At 41.4% G+C, this 14,219-nt stretch overlaps 1 protein-coding gene across 1 annotated transcript in view; it reads left to right on the top strand.

The window, feature by feature from the left end:
• Positions 1-13,159, top strand: part of FCHSD2 (FCH and double SH3 domains 2) — a 244,535-nt gene extending 231,376 nt beyond the window's left edge. The window contains exons 14-20 of the mRNA XM_002693439.7: positions 10-144; positions 5,415-5,498; positions 5,619-5,796; positions 6,091-6,311; positions 8,125-8,254; positions 8,396-8,478; positions 11,031-13,159. Of these exons, the coding sequence (XP_002693485.1) occupies positions 10-144; positions 5,415-5,498; positions 5,619-5,796; positions 6,091-6,311; positions 8,125-8,254; positions 8,396-8,478; positions 11,031-11,114 (915 nt within the window). The 3' untranslated portion in view covers positions 11,115-13,159. The remainder of the gene's footprint in view (positions 1-9; positions 145-5,414; positions 5,499-5,618; positions 5,797-6,090; positions 6,312-8,124; positions 8,255-8,395; positions 8,479-11,030) is intronic.
• Positions 13,160-14,219: the final 1,060 nt, after the last annotated feature.

The raw sequence follows: 14,219 nt of genomic DNA, 5'->3' as shown, positions 1-14,219 counted from the left end.
TTTTCCTAGCTTAATGCAGATACTGAAAGAGAAGAAGGAGAAGAGTTTGAGGACAACATGGATGTTTTTGATGACAGCAGTTCCAGCCCTTCTGGTACCTTAAGAAATTACCCACTCACCTGCAAAGTTGTTTATTCCTATAAGGTTTGTATTTCTCTAACATATTTCTCATGTTAAATTGTGACAACTCTGAAGGTACAAGTAATGGTATCTACCCAGCCTCTTATGCTGTACTTACCATAATGTTGGTGTTCTGTTCATATTAGAGGCAATGTAACATAACAGGGAAGAGTCTAGGCTCTGATGTCAGACGGCCTCAGTTAAAATCTTGTCTCTGCCACTTACAAGCTACATAACCACACTAGTCCCTTGGTCACTGTGAGCCTCAGTTTTCTTATCTATATTATGGGGATAATACTATAGGGCTAATGTGGAGACTAAATGAGATAACACTTGTATAGCAAAGCATTTAGCACAGTGCCTGGCATCTAGTAAATTTTCTGTAAATAAGACTCCTTTCCTTATCAGTTGCCTGCTTGGCACAAGGCCTGGCATCTAGTAAATTTTCTGTAAATAAGACTCCTTTCCTTATCAGTTGCCTGCTTGGCACAAGGCTCTCCATTGGGATAGTTTTCAAAATTGGTATTAAAGTAAAATTGCTTGAAAAAACAGTTTTGTTAAACTTTGCCTATCCTAATATTAATATAACCATCTCTTGTTTCCAGGTTAAGCAGGGGCCTGGATAAATAGATTTTTCTTCTAACTTCCAAAGCTGATTTGGTATAATAGTTTTTAATCTCTCTTACCCTGCCCTGCTTTCACATTAACTTTTTACTCAAAGTAGATTGAGTTTCTTTTCCCAGTTCTTCCCTTTTCTCACTCCCTTCATCAGTCAATGGCCAGTCCTGTTGACTCCACCTCCAAAACATATTCGGAATCCATTCACATTTCACATCTTGGTCTAGGCCATTACTTTGATTAGTGTAAAAAAAAAAAATTAGTGATTGGTATCCCTTCTTCATACTTGTCTGCCAAGAGTCCACTTTCCACCCCACAGCCAAACTTATCTTTAACATATATAGGAGATTATTTTATTCCCCTGCCTAAAATTCTTTTTAAGCTTTCCATCACACAAAGAAAAATGAACTCTTTACTAGGCTCTGTAATGTCCAGACTGATCTGGCCCCTTCCAGTCTCCTTAGCTTCATGTCAGACCAACCCACTGAACCTACTCACTACACGTTAGCAACTCTGGCTGCCTTTCAGTCTTCAAAAGCACTGTGCTCCTTCCTGACTTGACAACTTTGCACTTGCTTTCCCTTACCTAGAACTGCCTTTTCCCAATTCTTGGTTGGCTGCCCAGTGCACTTCATATAGGCTTAACTCAAATAGTGCCTCCTCAGGTTTCCCCGACCACCTAAATACATACACAACTTTCCAGTCACTACTCTATCCCATTGCCCTTCTGTCCTCATTTATTAATTGATACTATATAGAACCTATCACCAACCAAAATAACCCTTCTGTCCTCATTTATTAATTGATACTATCACCAACCAAACTTAATCTTGTTTATTTTCACATTTCTTTATCTAACTCTGCACTGAAGTTCCCTAAAGGCAGAAACTTTGTGTGCCTTGCATATGTGTCTTCAGCACCTAGGACAGTGCCTGGCACATAGTTGGTCCTCAGGTAATAATTGTGGAACGAATAAATGCATGATGTGAGGGAAGCTTGAATGAATGAATCCCTTTCATTTTAATGAATCCCTTTCATGTTAATGCCATGCTTGAGGAACAACAACAGAGGAAGTATGTGGAGAGAATCTTAAGCATATGTGGAATACTCTCACTCCCACCAGCACCATGCCTGGAGAGTGAAAAACTGACATCATTTACTCCTCAATATCGGTGATTACCAGACTTCTTTTCATTTAACATCCTTTTATTATATATTTAACAGTACTTCTTCTTTTCTAAAAGAGTTGGGATTTGTCTCCCCAATGTAAACTGTTTTGATAATCTTCTGAAAATTTGAAGTCATCTTTAAAATACTTACACAATGTTTTTAAAATATTATACAGCTAGTTTGGGATTGTTTCCCTGTCTTCTGTCTCAGTGTAATATTTACTCTGAAGTTCCAGAATTAAATTTAAGGTCTTTAAATGGAGAGGGTCCTAAGGATCTGAGTGATTGATTATTGCATCTGAGGAATTTTGCAGATAAGGTAGCATTTCAGTGAGGTCAGGAGTAAGGTCTTTCTAGTCACAATGATGAGGTAGAGAAGGGAAAGACCCTTCTAAGCAAACAACAGATGCAGAGACACAGTTTGATGAGATAATAGAGTGTCCAGGAAATGACAGGTATGTGAGCATCAAACGTGGGAAACAGAGCAGCTGGAAGTAAAGATGTCAGATAGACCTGTAGATCACACCAAGGTTTGGCTTCTATCCTGGCTGAAGGAAGCCATAACGTGTCCTAAAATCAGACTGGGCTTTAAAATAAGGTAACCCTGCTCATGGTATAGATATTCCAGAGAGGGTAGGTTAGAGTAGAGAGAGGCTTAACTATAAGCCTAATTGTGATTCCTATGGTCCAGACAAGCAAAGAAAGCCTAAATTAATCTAGCAAGAGCAAAGAAAAGCTAAATTTAAGGATTCGTTTCAAAAGCCTTAAAAATGCTTGTCACTTTGACCCTACTAGCACTTGTCCTAAGCAAGTGACCCACAGTATAGAAAAATATTCTGGGTACAAAATTTTTTTTCATCATAGTATTACTTTATAAGAGCAAAGTTAGCAGTCCAATAAGGAAATAATTGAATAAATTAACCATTCATATAATATAATCATAACAATATTATGAGGATAATTGAAAAATTACATTTGAGGTTTTTTTTGTAAGAAGAAATGATACATCAAGAAAGTAAGATGCCAAATTGTATTACCTTAAGATCTCGATTATACCTATTTCTAGCTTTTCTACAGTGAACATTTATTACTTTTATGATCAGGAAAAAACATATTGTTTTAACAGAAAACAGGAAATTTAGAAAGGTGGTGGTAGAAGCAGAGGGCATGGCTGCTTCTGGGGTTCTGGCGGTCACTGTGTATCAAGACTTCATGAAGTAGTGTGTGACCATGTGTTTATTTAATAACCATTTACTCACTACTTGCTGTCCTTGGTTGGGATGAGTGAGAAGAATTACATTCCCTGCCTTAAAGAAGTCATTCTGTTAGAAAGCCCACAAGTGCAAACAGCTAACTTGAGTGCCACAATAGTCAGTGTTAGAGGGACGCTCAAAGCTTTATAAGAATAAAAGGAGGAAAAAGCAACCAGCTCATTGTGGGTGGTCTTGGTATACATATAAGCCAGGCATCAAATCATGGGTAATAATGATAGCTACCATTTATGAATTCCTGTGTGCCTAGTATCAATATATATATATATATATATATATATATATATATATATATATATATATTTCTAATCCCTTCAATAATCCTATAAGGAAGAAATTATCAACCAATCCATTAATTCAACAAATATTACTTGAGTACCTTCCATGTACCATGCTGTGCTCTTTTCTAGGCTTTGAGATACAGCACTGATCAACACAGACAGAAATCTCTGCCTTCATGGAGCTTGCGTTGTAATAGGAATAAAAAAGAAAACTGAGACTCTGAAAGGTCTTAGAGTCACTTGCCTGTAGAAAGAGACTGAAGCTGGACTTGAACTCACAGTAATCTAATTCCAGTTACCAAATGGGAAAGAGGGATCAAGGCCTCTTGGAAGAAAGGCATAGAGACAATACATAACATGGTGTATTCAGATACTAGGGATTAGTTTGCTGGGGCCAAAACATCAGGAGACCACAGGGTCTTGAGTGTCATGGGAAGAACTTGACCTTGTCAAGTGAAAGAATTGGTCACTGCTTAGGTATGGTATGATCAAGCTAGTATAACAATGCTATATACAGCACTGCTTATGTAACAAAGTGTTTAACTCTCCTGCTTTGCTCTCACACACATTGAAATCTGATTGTATTGATAACCTTTGAAAAGTTTTGCCACAGAATTAGGAAAAACATCTTTGTTATATAGGTGCCTTTTCCTGGTATATTCAAGGCATAGTGTGGTTTCAGATTAGTGAAGAAGTTCCACTGGAAAAGCCATTAGAAATCAGTGGACTCTTTTTTTCTCTTATTTTGTTAGGTCAGAGGTAATCTGCTTAAAATTCTGATTCTGTAGTAGTTCTGTAATTAGTCAGCCATTTTCAGTACTGTTTTTCTATCTCAAGCAGCTGTTATAGCAATGTCCAGAATCTGGGTTTGATGAAATGTACATGCAATGGGAAATGAGTCTTGGGAAATGAGCCTTGCCTTATTTTTGCTTATGTAACTTGGAGATATTTTTATACTTTGAGACTGTGAGATCTGAAAAGCTATATGGTCTTAACTGATAGTTTTCACTGATCTTGAGACTTGGGGAAAGATTTTACAACTGTTCACTAAGAACCAGAAGATGCCTGCAGATCCCTCCTGTTACATGTAACAGACAGGTCTCTTCAGGAAACAAAGTCTCTTCCTCTAACCCCTCTGCAGAGTCCCTGAGAGTTTGCCCTCAGATTCTACAGCCTCACGGGCAGCATTTGGGTGTCCAATGCCAGTGGACTCCTGCTTTTATTTACTTTAAAAATAAAAAAAGTCACAGCAACTTCTGCAGAAGCACCCAAATGGATCAGCCCAGTGTCTACAGTTAAGTTGGAGCATCTTAAATCCAAGCCTTGACCAATATCAATCATTTCTCTCCTACAACTTACTTCTCTTGGCCACTGTTTTATGGTGATTCGAGACCAATTCCAGGCACCGCTCAAGCTGTCATTCAGTCCATGTACATAGCTCTTTGCATTCTCACCGCCTGCACCTCCACTGTAGCCCTGTGGTGCAGTTCTGGTTCACTGCTTTCTCCTTTGCCTGTGCTTCCCAAACCATCATGGTTCTGTGCTTACTCATCCCACACTGACTCCACCCACCCCCCACCACCCCCATCTTCCCGAGAATGGCGGGATTGTCATTTTGAAGAAATGGAGACATCAAGAAGTTGAATAACTTACCAATAGATACATAAGCTGGAGCTGGAACCCAGGTCCCCTACTCCAGCAGAGTGCTGTGTTCACTGAGCCTGACTGCCTCTTGAGGATTCCGTTTCTCCAGTTTTTGTTGTGGCTTTATTTTGTTTACTTTTTTCAGCAAAACTTCACCTCATTATGATAGTTTTACAACACTCAAATTTTTATGTTCAATACGTTTTTCAAAATCATTTCAATATTTTGATCCCCAGTTTCTGTTATGATCAGTTCACATCTGCTCTTTATCTAACCTTTTTAATTTTGTCCATGACCATCCTACATTGCAGGCTTCTCAACCAGATGAGTTGACCATTGAGGAACATGAGGTGTTAGAAGTGATTGAAGATGGAGATATGGAAGACTGGGTAAAGGTATATTCCTTTGCTCATATCACCCCTTCTTGTGACATTTTCAGGAGTTTGTTTTGGTTCTTGTTGTACCCTGTCCAAATTGTGTGTGCAAACCTGTTTTGTCACATGTCTTTTACTCAGGCTCGAAATAAAGTCGGCCAAGTGGGTTATGTGCCAGAAAAGTACCTACAGTTTCCCACCTCGAACAGTCTGCTGAGCATGCTGCAGTCCTTGGCTGCCTTGGACAGTCGGTCACACACATCCAGCAATTCCACGGAGGCCGAACTCGTTTCAGGCAGCCTCAACGGAGATGCCAGTGGTAAAGACTGAAACAAGGCACTCTTTATTTGGTCACATTTGGTATAAACCCTATTACCCTGGAGTCAGCCTTCAGTTGGTTAAAAACGTGGGTTTATTCCCTTTCTGTAATGTATTTATTTGGCCATGTGTATCATGTACAGTAGAACCCTAGAGTTGCTCTTCAGTGAGTACAAGATCACAGCTCTGCTCTTATTCCATTCGACACTCTTTAGTTGTCACTTGTGCATGGGGTGGTTGTAAGAGTTACCTGGTTGTCAGTGTTCTTACTGCCTTTTTCTCTCTTGCTACCTAGTCTGTTTCGTGAAAGCACTTTATGACTACGAGGGCCAGACAGATGATGAATTATCTTTTCCTGAGGGAGCAATCATCCGAATCTTGAACAAAGAAAACCAGGATGACGATGGCTTCTGGGAAGGAGAATTCAATGGGCGGATTGGAGTTTTCCCATCGGTGCTAGTGGAAGAACTTTCAACCTCAGAAAATGGTGACACTCCATGGATGCGAGAGATTCAGGTGCACAACAGGGGAAGAAAGCGGAAGTAAAAGATATTTAAAGAAAGTAACTCCCAAAGAGTCTGTTGACCCACACAGAAGTGGGCTGTGGTCTCAACCTTGCCCTTACCACTCCAATTTTTGGTTGCCAGGTTTCCACAAGACTGAATCTGGGAAGCAGAGACTTGTCAGTCAGGCTCTGTGTAATGGCTATATTACACTTCATGTCTCCCACATTCTGCTCTCTGAATTGAGGAACCAAAATACTACAGTGTGTATGACCTACAAAAGACTGGTTTGGCAAGGAGAAAGAAAGAAACTGGAGAGGGAATATACTGTCTCTGTGGTTAGTGGTTAGTGTATACAGTAAAAATATTAGCAACCTCTTTCTCTCCCTCACTGTCAGAACCTCCCTGCCCAGCCCAGGTCCTTCTAGTCCTTTTCAGAGAACTAATGAGACTTCCAAAGCCCCATGGACTCATGTGGCCTGAGGCTTACTTCATCATAGCAAAACTTGTCTTTACGGGACACTCCTAATTCAGATATGTCACAACAGGCTTGGCAGGTCCAGGACCATAAGGAATATGTCTGCCCATCTTGCTTGTACAGTATTATGACCATTGAACATGACAATTACAAAGCCTGGGGAAGTCAGAAACTCAGCCAGTTATTTTATCTTCACCGAAAAATACAACTTGTTCTTTTTTTTGTTCTTCATTGAATTGACTAATTTGATATGTTTTCAATAGAACTCTAGAGAATGGTTTGACTTGGTAACTGTTTAAACTAAAATCAGTAGTATAATGAGATCTATGGAAGGAAAAAGTTAAATGCAACACAAAACTGGTGGTAGTGTGGTTATTCCAGGCTCATTTGCTTTTTTATTTTACTTTTTTTTAATTATGAAAGGATGATAACAGATTCACAGGAGACTTGGAAAATACAAAGCAAGGTTGCATATAGTTCTACCATGTTTTACAATTATTTTTTAAGTAGATAAATTAAGGCTTTTAGATGGAGTTTCAATATCAAACTCTCAAACATTAGTAGAATGAATATACAGAGAAGTAGGATATAGTAGGCCTGAAAAGCACTGTGAACCAATTCAATGTAATTAAGATTTATACAATTTTCACACAATAGTAGGATACAAATTCTCTTCAAGTTCCCATAGAGTGTAAATTAGGAGACACTGGAACATATACAGGGACATAAAACAAGGTGCAAAAATGTCATGGTCTAAAGGTATTGAAATCATACAGAGTCTCTTCTCTTAGCACTGTGGAATTATGTTAGAAATCAATATCAAAAGATACTTTAACCCACATATTTTCAAGTGTGGCTTCCCAGGTGGTGCTAGTGGTAAAAAACCTGCCTGCCAGCGCAGGAGTCGTGGGTTCGATCCCTGGGTCTGGAAGATCCCCTGGAGGAGGGCATGGCAATCCATTCCAGTATTCTTGCCTGGAGAATTCCCACAGACAGAGGAGCATGGCGAGCTACAATCCATGGGGTCACAAAGAGGCAGACACAACTGAAGCGACTTAGCATGCATGCATTTACCAAGAGAGATCATCTTCAAATGGCAACCCACTCCAGTGTTCTTGCCTGGAGAATCCCAGGGACTGGGGAGCCTGGTGGGCTTCCGTCTATGGGGTCTCACAGAGTCAGACACAACTGAAGCGACTTAGCAGCAGCAGCAGCAGCAGGCTGGTCAAAACAGTTAACAATCATAACTTAGCTCCAGAGAAAGGTTATTTGCCAGGAGCAGTCAGAGAAGCCAGCTGATCTCCTTCCTGAAGTGAGCACTATGTAACCTCTGTTTCCTTTGCTGCAGGTCTCTCCTTCCCCCAAACCGCCCGGCTCCCTGCCTCCACTGCCGCTGTACGACCAGCCTCCCAGCAGCCCTTACCCCAGCCCAGATAAGAGGGGCTCCCAGTACTTCTCCCGTTCTCCTTCAGCAAACGGTAAGGGGTCTCCTGGGCATGTATCAAAATACACTTTAATTTAGAAAGCCACGTGTTCATCTGAAGGGTAAACAGATCTGAATTACCATCTATATTGCTCAGCAACACAAATAATTGAGCTTCTTTGATTCCCTCCCTTAGAAAACAGCTTCCATGCCGAATCGCCAGGATTCTCGCAGGCATCCAGGCATACTCCTGAGACCTCATATGGGAAACTGCGACCTGTAAGTCTCTTATCTAGCAGAGTAATAGAGTGCATAGTTCTTCCAGATTGAAAGTTAGAAATTAATGGAGCTCCATGACCCCTGTGTTGTTGCTAATTTCTTCCATGCCAGGTTGCGATGGACTTGGTAAATTAAACAAAGCTCTGGAAAAGGAAGGCTATAGAAATCAACACATCTTGGGAGGTCTAGCTTATTACGCTGGCACTTTCCTCACTGAGCCATGGTGAGATTGCCAGGTGACAACTATGGAAAGTATATTTAAATTATAACAAGCTCTGTGAGCATTAAAGCAGTCTAATTGTGAAACAGAAGCTTTTTTTTTCCAGCAGGCATTTATTGAGAACTTTTTTCCCAGGCCTCTACTTTCCTCTTCGACAGACAGTGAGATGATATAAGATACATGCCCTTTTGAGGTTTGAGAGCTTCTATTCTCAAAGAAAATCTGTCCTTTACAAATAATCACCTCTACCCACCCCTCACTCGGCTGTCATCAAATCCATCCCTCTACCTCACTGTGAAATAGTTCTTCCAGGGTCATAACTTCCACATGGTAATCTAGTTATATTTGCGGTTTTATTTTCCTAGACCCTCTTATCAGCATTTGACACAGTTCTTTGAGCCACTTAGAACCTTTGTCTTTGTTCATTCAGCAGATACTGAGTGCCTTGTTAAGGACTTGGTTCGTGATCCTAAATGTGATAGGAAGCTGTTGTAAGATTATAAGCCAGATAGTGGTATGACTGATTGTGCATTTTTAAAAATTATTTTTACTTACTAATTTTTATAATTTTATGTTGGCTGCACTTGGTCTTAATTGTAGCATGTGGGCTTTTTGTCACTGGGCATGGGCTTCTCTTTAGTTGGAGTGAGTGGGCTTAGTTGCCTTGAAGCATGTGGGATCTTAGTTCCCCAACCAAGGATCAAGCCTGCATCCCTTGAATTTAGAGACAGATTTTTAACCACTAGACCACCAGGGACATCCCAGCTTTTTAAAAACACACTGTGGCAGCTCGGTGGAGAATGAGTAGAAAGTGACAGAATGAACATGGGGAGTCATTAGGAGGCTGGAGCAATGGTCCAAGCAAGAGAGGACAGCAATGTGAACTAGTGGGGAAGAGCAGTAATGGAGAGAAGTGGACCCATTTGTTCCACCACACTTTCCTGGTCTGCTTTCTACTTCCTGGCTTTCTTTTTCATTGACCTTTGAGGGATTCTCTGCCTTTATCCAACTCTGTTGATGCTTCTCAGGGTTCCGTCCACTGACCGCTTCCCTCTTTTTTTTTTTTTTTTAATTTGTTTGACTGCATCAGGTTTTAGTTGCAGCAAGTGGAATCTTTGTTGTATCGTGTGGGATCTTTTCGATGCACTGCACGGACTCTGTAGTGTGGGCTGCAGCACACGCAGCTTCAGTAGCCACTGTGTGCAGGTTCAGTAGTTGGGCATTCAGGTCGGCCTCTCAGTTGTTCCATGGCATGTGAGATCTTAGGTCCATGACTAGGGGTTGAACCCATGTCCCCTGCATTGCAAGGCAAATTCTTCACCACTGAGCAACCAGAGGAGTCCCAGGGCTACTGCTCTTAAAGTCGTTAAACTTACTCCTGAGTTATCTCATTTACTCCCAAGACTTTGATAACCATTTATTTACTGACAACTCCAAGATTTATAACTACCTATCCAATCTCTTCTCTGAGCTTCAGATCTGTGGAAATCTCAGTGTATATATATATATAACAAACCCCCAAAACTCAGCAAAAAACTGGCTAATTATCTTCCTTCTCAGACGTCATCCTTCTTCCTTATTTCCCATCCTGGTGAGTGGTACCCCTATCCTGCCAGTGCTCTGGCATCACTCGTGACACCTCCCTGACCCTGCCTTTCGTGAAGAGTCATCGCAGGGCCTGCCAGGGTTACCTAGAGATGACTGTCAGATTGTCCCCCTCTATTCCCCCAGTGCCAGCCAACATCAGCTCTCTTTCAGACGACCACAGGAGGCTCCAAAACTGTCAACCTGTATTCTTGCCCTCCACCACTGTTTTCTTCAAACTTTTTATCTGAGTCATCTTTTCACACATCTGGTATTACTGCTTAAAATCCCCCAAAGACTCTTCCTTGCCTACAGAATAAAGCTCAGATTTTTAAATATGACTTAATGAGGCCCTTCATGACTTACCCCAGCCTGTCTCTCTAGTCTCATCTCTTGCATCTCTCCTTCCAAGACATGTTTAAAGGTTTTTCAGTTCTCCAAGCATTGGTCTCTCTCGCTTCCAACTCTAGGCCTTTGCTTGGGCCAAGGTTGTCAGGACTACAAAGACTCTTGTGGCCATGAGGCTTTCAGCCCAGGGAAGAACCTGAATCGTGAGTTTCACATTTCATCCAGAGCAGTCTGTCCTTCTCAATGTAAGAAGCTGTGAAAATTAAGTTGAAAGCACATGCCTAGAACATTTCTGAGAGCCCTCAAGTGCCCATGTCCTTGAATAAATGATTGGTCAGATTTCGATGCTTCAGCCACTGAATCAGGAAGCTGACTGACCATGTGATGGTTTCCTGCTCAGGTCCGGGCAGCTCCCCCTCCTCCTACGCAGAACCACCGAAGGCCCGCAGAGAAGATCGAGGATGTGGAAATCACACTGGTGTGATGATGGGTTTGCCTGTCCGTTACTGCTACAATCAAGGCCAGGCTTGGAGTTTGGCCAGTCTTGTTTTTTAGGCACCTTTGCTTGCATGATGATGACTCGAACAGAGCAAAAACAAGGAGGACTATATGTGACCGGGTGGCCTGGTTGACACCTCCCACGTTTTTAATATTTCGTGCCTTTTTTTGTTGTCATTTTCTATGTCATCTCTCCTAGCACAGCACAAATCCTAGTGGGCCCTAGAAGCAGAGAAGGGGGACAGTCCTCTTGCCTACCAGGGACCCATTTTTGTATGAGACTCAAGACCAGGCCTCGTTCAGGGCACAGTCACAGAGATGCTGATCATATGCACTCGTACAGTATATTACTGTGGCCACGAGGACGTGGCAAAGATGCTCATCTTTCTTCAAGTGGCTTTGGCTTATCTGATTGAGTTTAATCAGATCATGTTGGCTACATAAGGAAAGCAGCAGGAGGGATTTCAGGAGAGGCTGGCTCCTCCCCGCAGTTGGTCCCCAAACTGAGAAACTGAAACCTTATTGGAAAAAAGTAGACTGCCCTGAGTTTAGCACCGATTGCAATAATGCACATCTCTTCCACAGCTAACAGATTTAAAACAATTAACAGTGTCCTTTGTATTAATATTTATGCCATTCATTTAGTATTAGCAGAGCTAACATGAAGGGGCTGAACTAGTAGCCGAATCTCATCCATCACATAGACTAATAGAAAGGGGGCTGCGGCTAAAGCAGAAATGGAGCTTCCAGATCTGCAATGAGCCGACTTAGTGTTCTTTTTATATTTGGGTATTTTTCATCTTAATTTTTGCAGCATATACTATCATGACCAGTATCCTTAGAATTTGAATGTCTTGATAAAACTGGGGACACATACTTGCCTTGTCAAGCTTCTCTACTGGAGAGGCACCTAGCATTATTTTATTCCCAAGCTAGTCCACTGGCCCAGGCAGCCAAGTTGTGGCTGGCCCAGACCAGCAGCCACCCACCACATGAAATGCAGCTTCCCAGGTCCCACTGACCTGACATTTCCTTGGGAGGAAGAATCTGTGGCTCAAGGAGTAAACCAGCTTCCTATGAAGAAGGACAAAAGGATTGCACGGTGCAAATTGACAAGGAAAGGACAAGTTCTCCATGTCACAGGGAGAGCCAGGAGGAGCCTTCCCTGCAGACTAACAAACCCACAGCAGTGGCTCCCAGAGGCCTCTGGTGGCCCTCCACCTCCAATGGAAGATAGGGAGTGCATTACTTAGGAACTAAGGGATGTTTGCCAGTTGCTTTTTTTTTCCTTTTTTTTAAAAAATCAAAATTCTCAGAATTTAATCCAAAAGTTGTCTTTTGCTTTGAAAATGCCATCCCTCCTAAGAATCTCTAAAAACTTGAAATGCTCGCCAAATGTCCCCATGGGATTTTTGACCAGAAATAAAACTGAAGAAGTTTTCAGATAGTCATTTGATCACTTTAATGACAGTATCCATTGATGAATCTTCTCTGATTTGAGGATTTTTATTTTTTTTTTGCATTTCTTAAAACCTTTTGATCTATTTGAGGTCTTTTTGTGTTTATCAAACTTATTCTTAAGTTTACAAAAGAAATTAAAAGGGTGGGTTTTTTTTTTTTAGGATTTTAAGGTTTGTGGACAAGTTAAAAATCTTCAAAGCACTTTAAAAATCTTCAAAGTGCTGAAATTGGGCAGTTCTTGCCACCCAGTCTTGTATTCTCTCTTTAGCTAGCAAAATTGTCCTTGAATCTGGGTTTTCCACATTCTCAGAGAGTTATTTGAAATCTTTTGTTATATTTTAAATATTTTTTGGAAGAGCTGCTAATTTTATTTTAAAAAAACGAAGTTGTAAAAATATGCCTCCTTTTTAATAAGAACCCGTCCCTCCAGGACATGTAACCCTGCGCCACAGTGCACAGGGCTGGGCTCAGAGGAGGCACCTCTGTGCAGAAGTGCTTTCTTTACAGTGGCTGTAAAAACTTTGTATTTATTATGTATAAAATGTTGAATAATAAAAAAAAATGGAATTACGTTTTCTAAGTTTTTCTTACAAGATTTGGGTAAACAGGCTTTTCCAAATAGACAGTGCTTCTTTTAAAGACACTCTCAGGCCCTCCTTTAAATCTTACAACAGATACAAAGAGAGGGAAGTAAATTAACCCATCCATGGAACAAACAGCCCTTGGTGCCACCCACCTGCCAGGGGTAATACCCTGAATGCTAGAAATAAAAATAAGTAAGTTGTGGCCTTGGCCATCAAGGTTCTTTCCATGGAGAGAAAAAACAGTATACACCTGAGGACAGTACTGTATGATATGTACTGGACAGGAGAAGCAGAGAATGTGCTGAGGTGACTGAGGGAGCCCCAAATCTGCAGCTGCGAGGGCCAGGAGGAGGCCACTGAGTCCCCTCAGACTGATGCGACTGCTGACTCCCAGCAGTGGGCACTCTGTAGTCCTCTGTCCTTTTCCTAAACCTCTACCCTGAGGAGTCATGAGCCAAGAGAAGGAGATTTTACAGGGGTGGCTGGAGGATTCCAGGTAGAAAGCTGAGTCCATCTGGCTACCAGCCACCCCAGTGAGGACCACTGTTTGAGGAGGGCCCCCACAACCCTCTTCCAGAGCTGGGCAAGTGTGATATGTAACCTTCCAGACGTCTTCTGTGCATAGAACTTACATGTGCCAACATTGCCTTTTCATATGTGAAATTATATAATACATTTAGATTTACCTCATTCTTTCTGAAGGCAGCATTATATTCCATTGTTTGGGCATAGCATGATTTAAACATTCCTATAGTGATGGATGTTGAGGTTGTATCCATTCATTTGCTATCAGAGAGCTGAAATTAATACCTTTTTACCTAATTGTTTATAAATTTGTTCCAGTAAAAATATCAGCTAAATTCCTAAATGTGTAATTTAAGAGTTAAAAATGTACGTGTGTGTTTCATTTTGTCATGCTGTATGCTAAGTCGCTTCAGCCATCTCCAACTCTTTGCAACCCTGTGGACCGTGGCCCACCAGGCTCCTGTGTCCATAGGATTCTCCAGGCAAGAATACTGGAGTGAGTTGCCATGCCCTCCTCCAGG

Source organism: Bos taurus, chromosome 15, assembly GCF_002263795.3.
Source record: "Bos taurus isolate L1 Dominette 01449 registration number 42190680 breed Hereford chromosome 15, ARS-UCD2.0, whole genome shotgun sequence".
In the NCBI taxonomy this organism is placed as follows: Eukaryota; Metazoa; Chordata; class Mammalia; order Artiodactyla; family Bovidae; genus Bos; species Bos taurus.
Note: the sequence above shows the minus strand (reverse complement) of the source record. Positions and strands in the feature narration are given on the sequence as shown.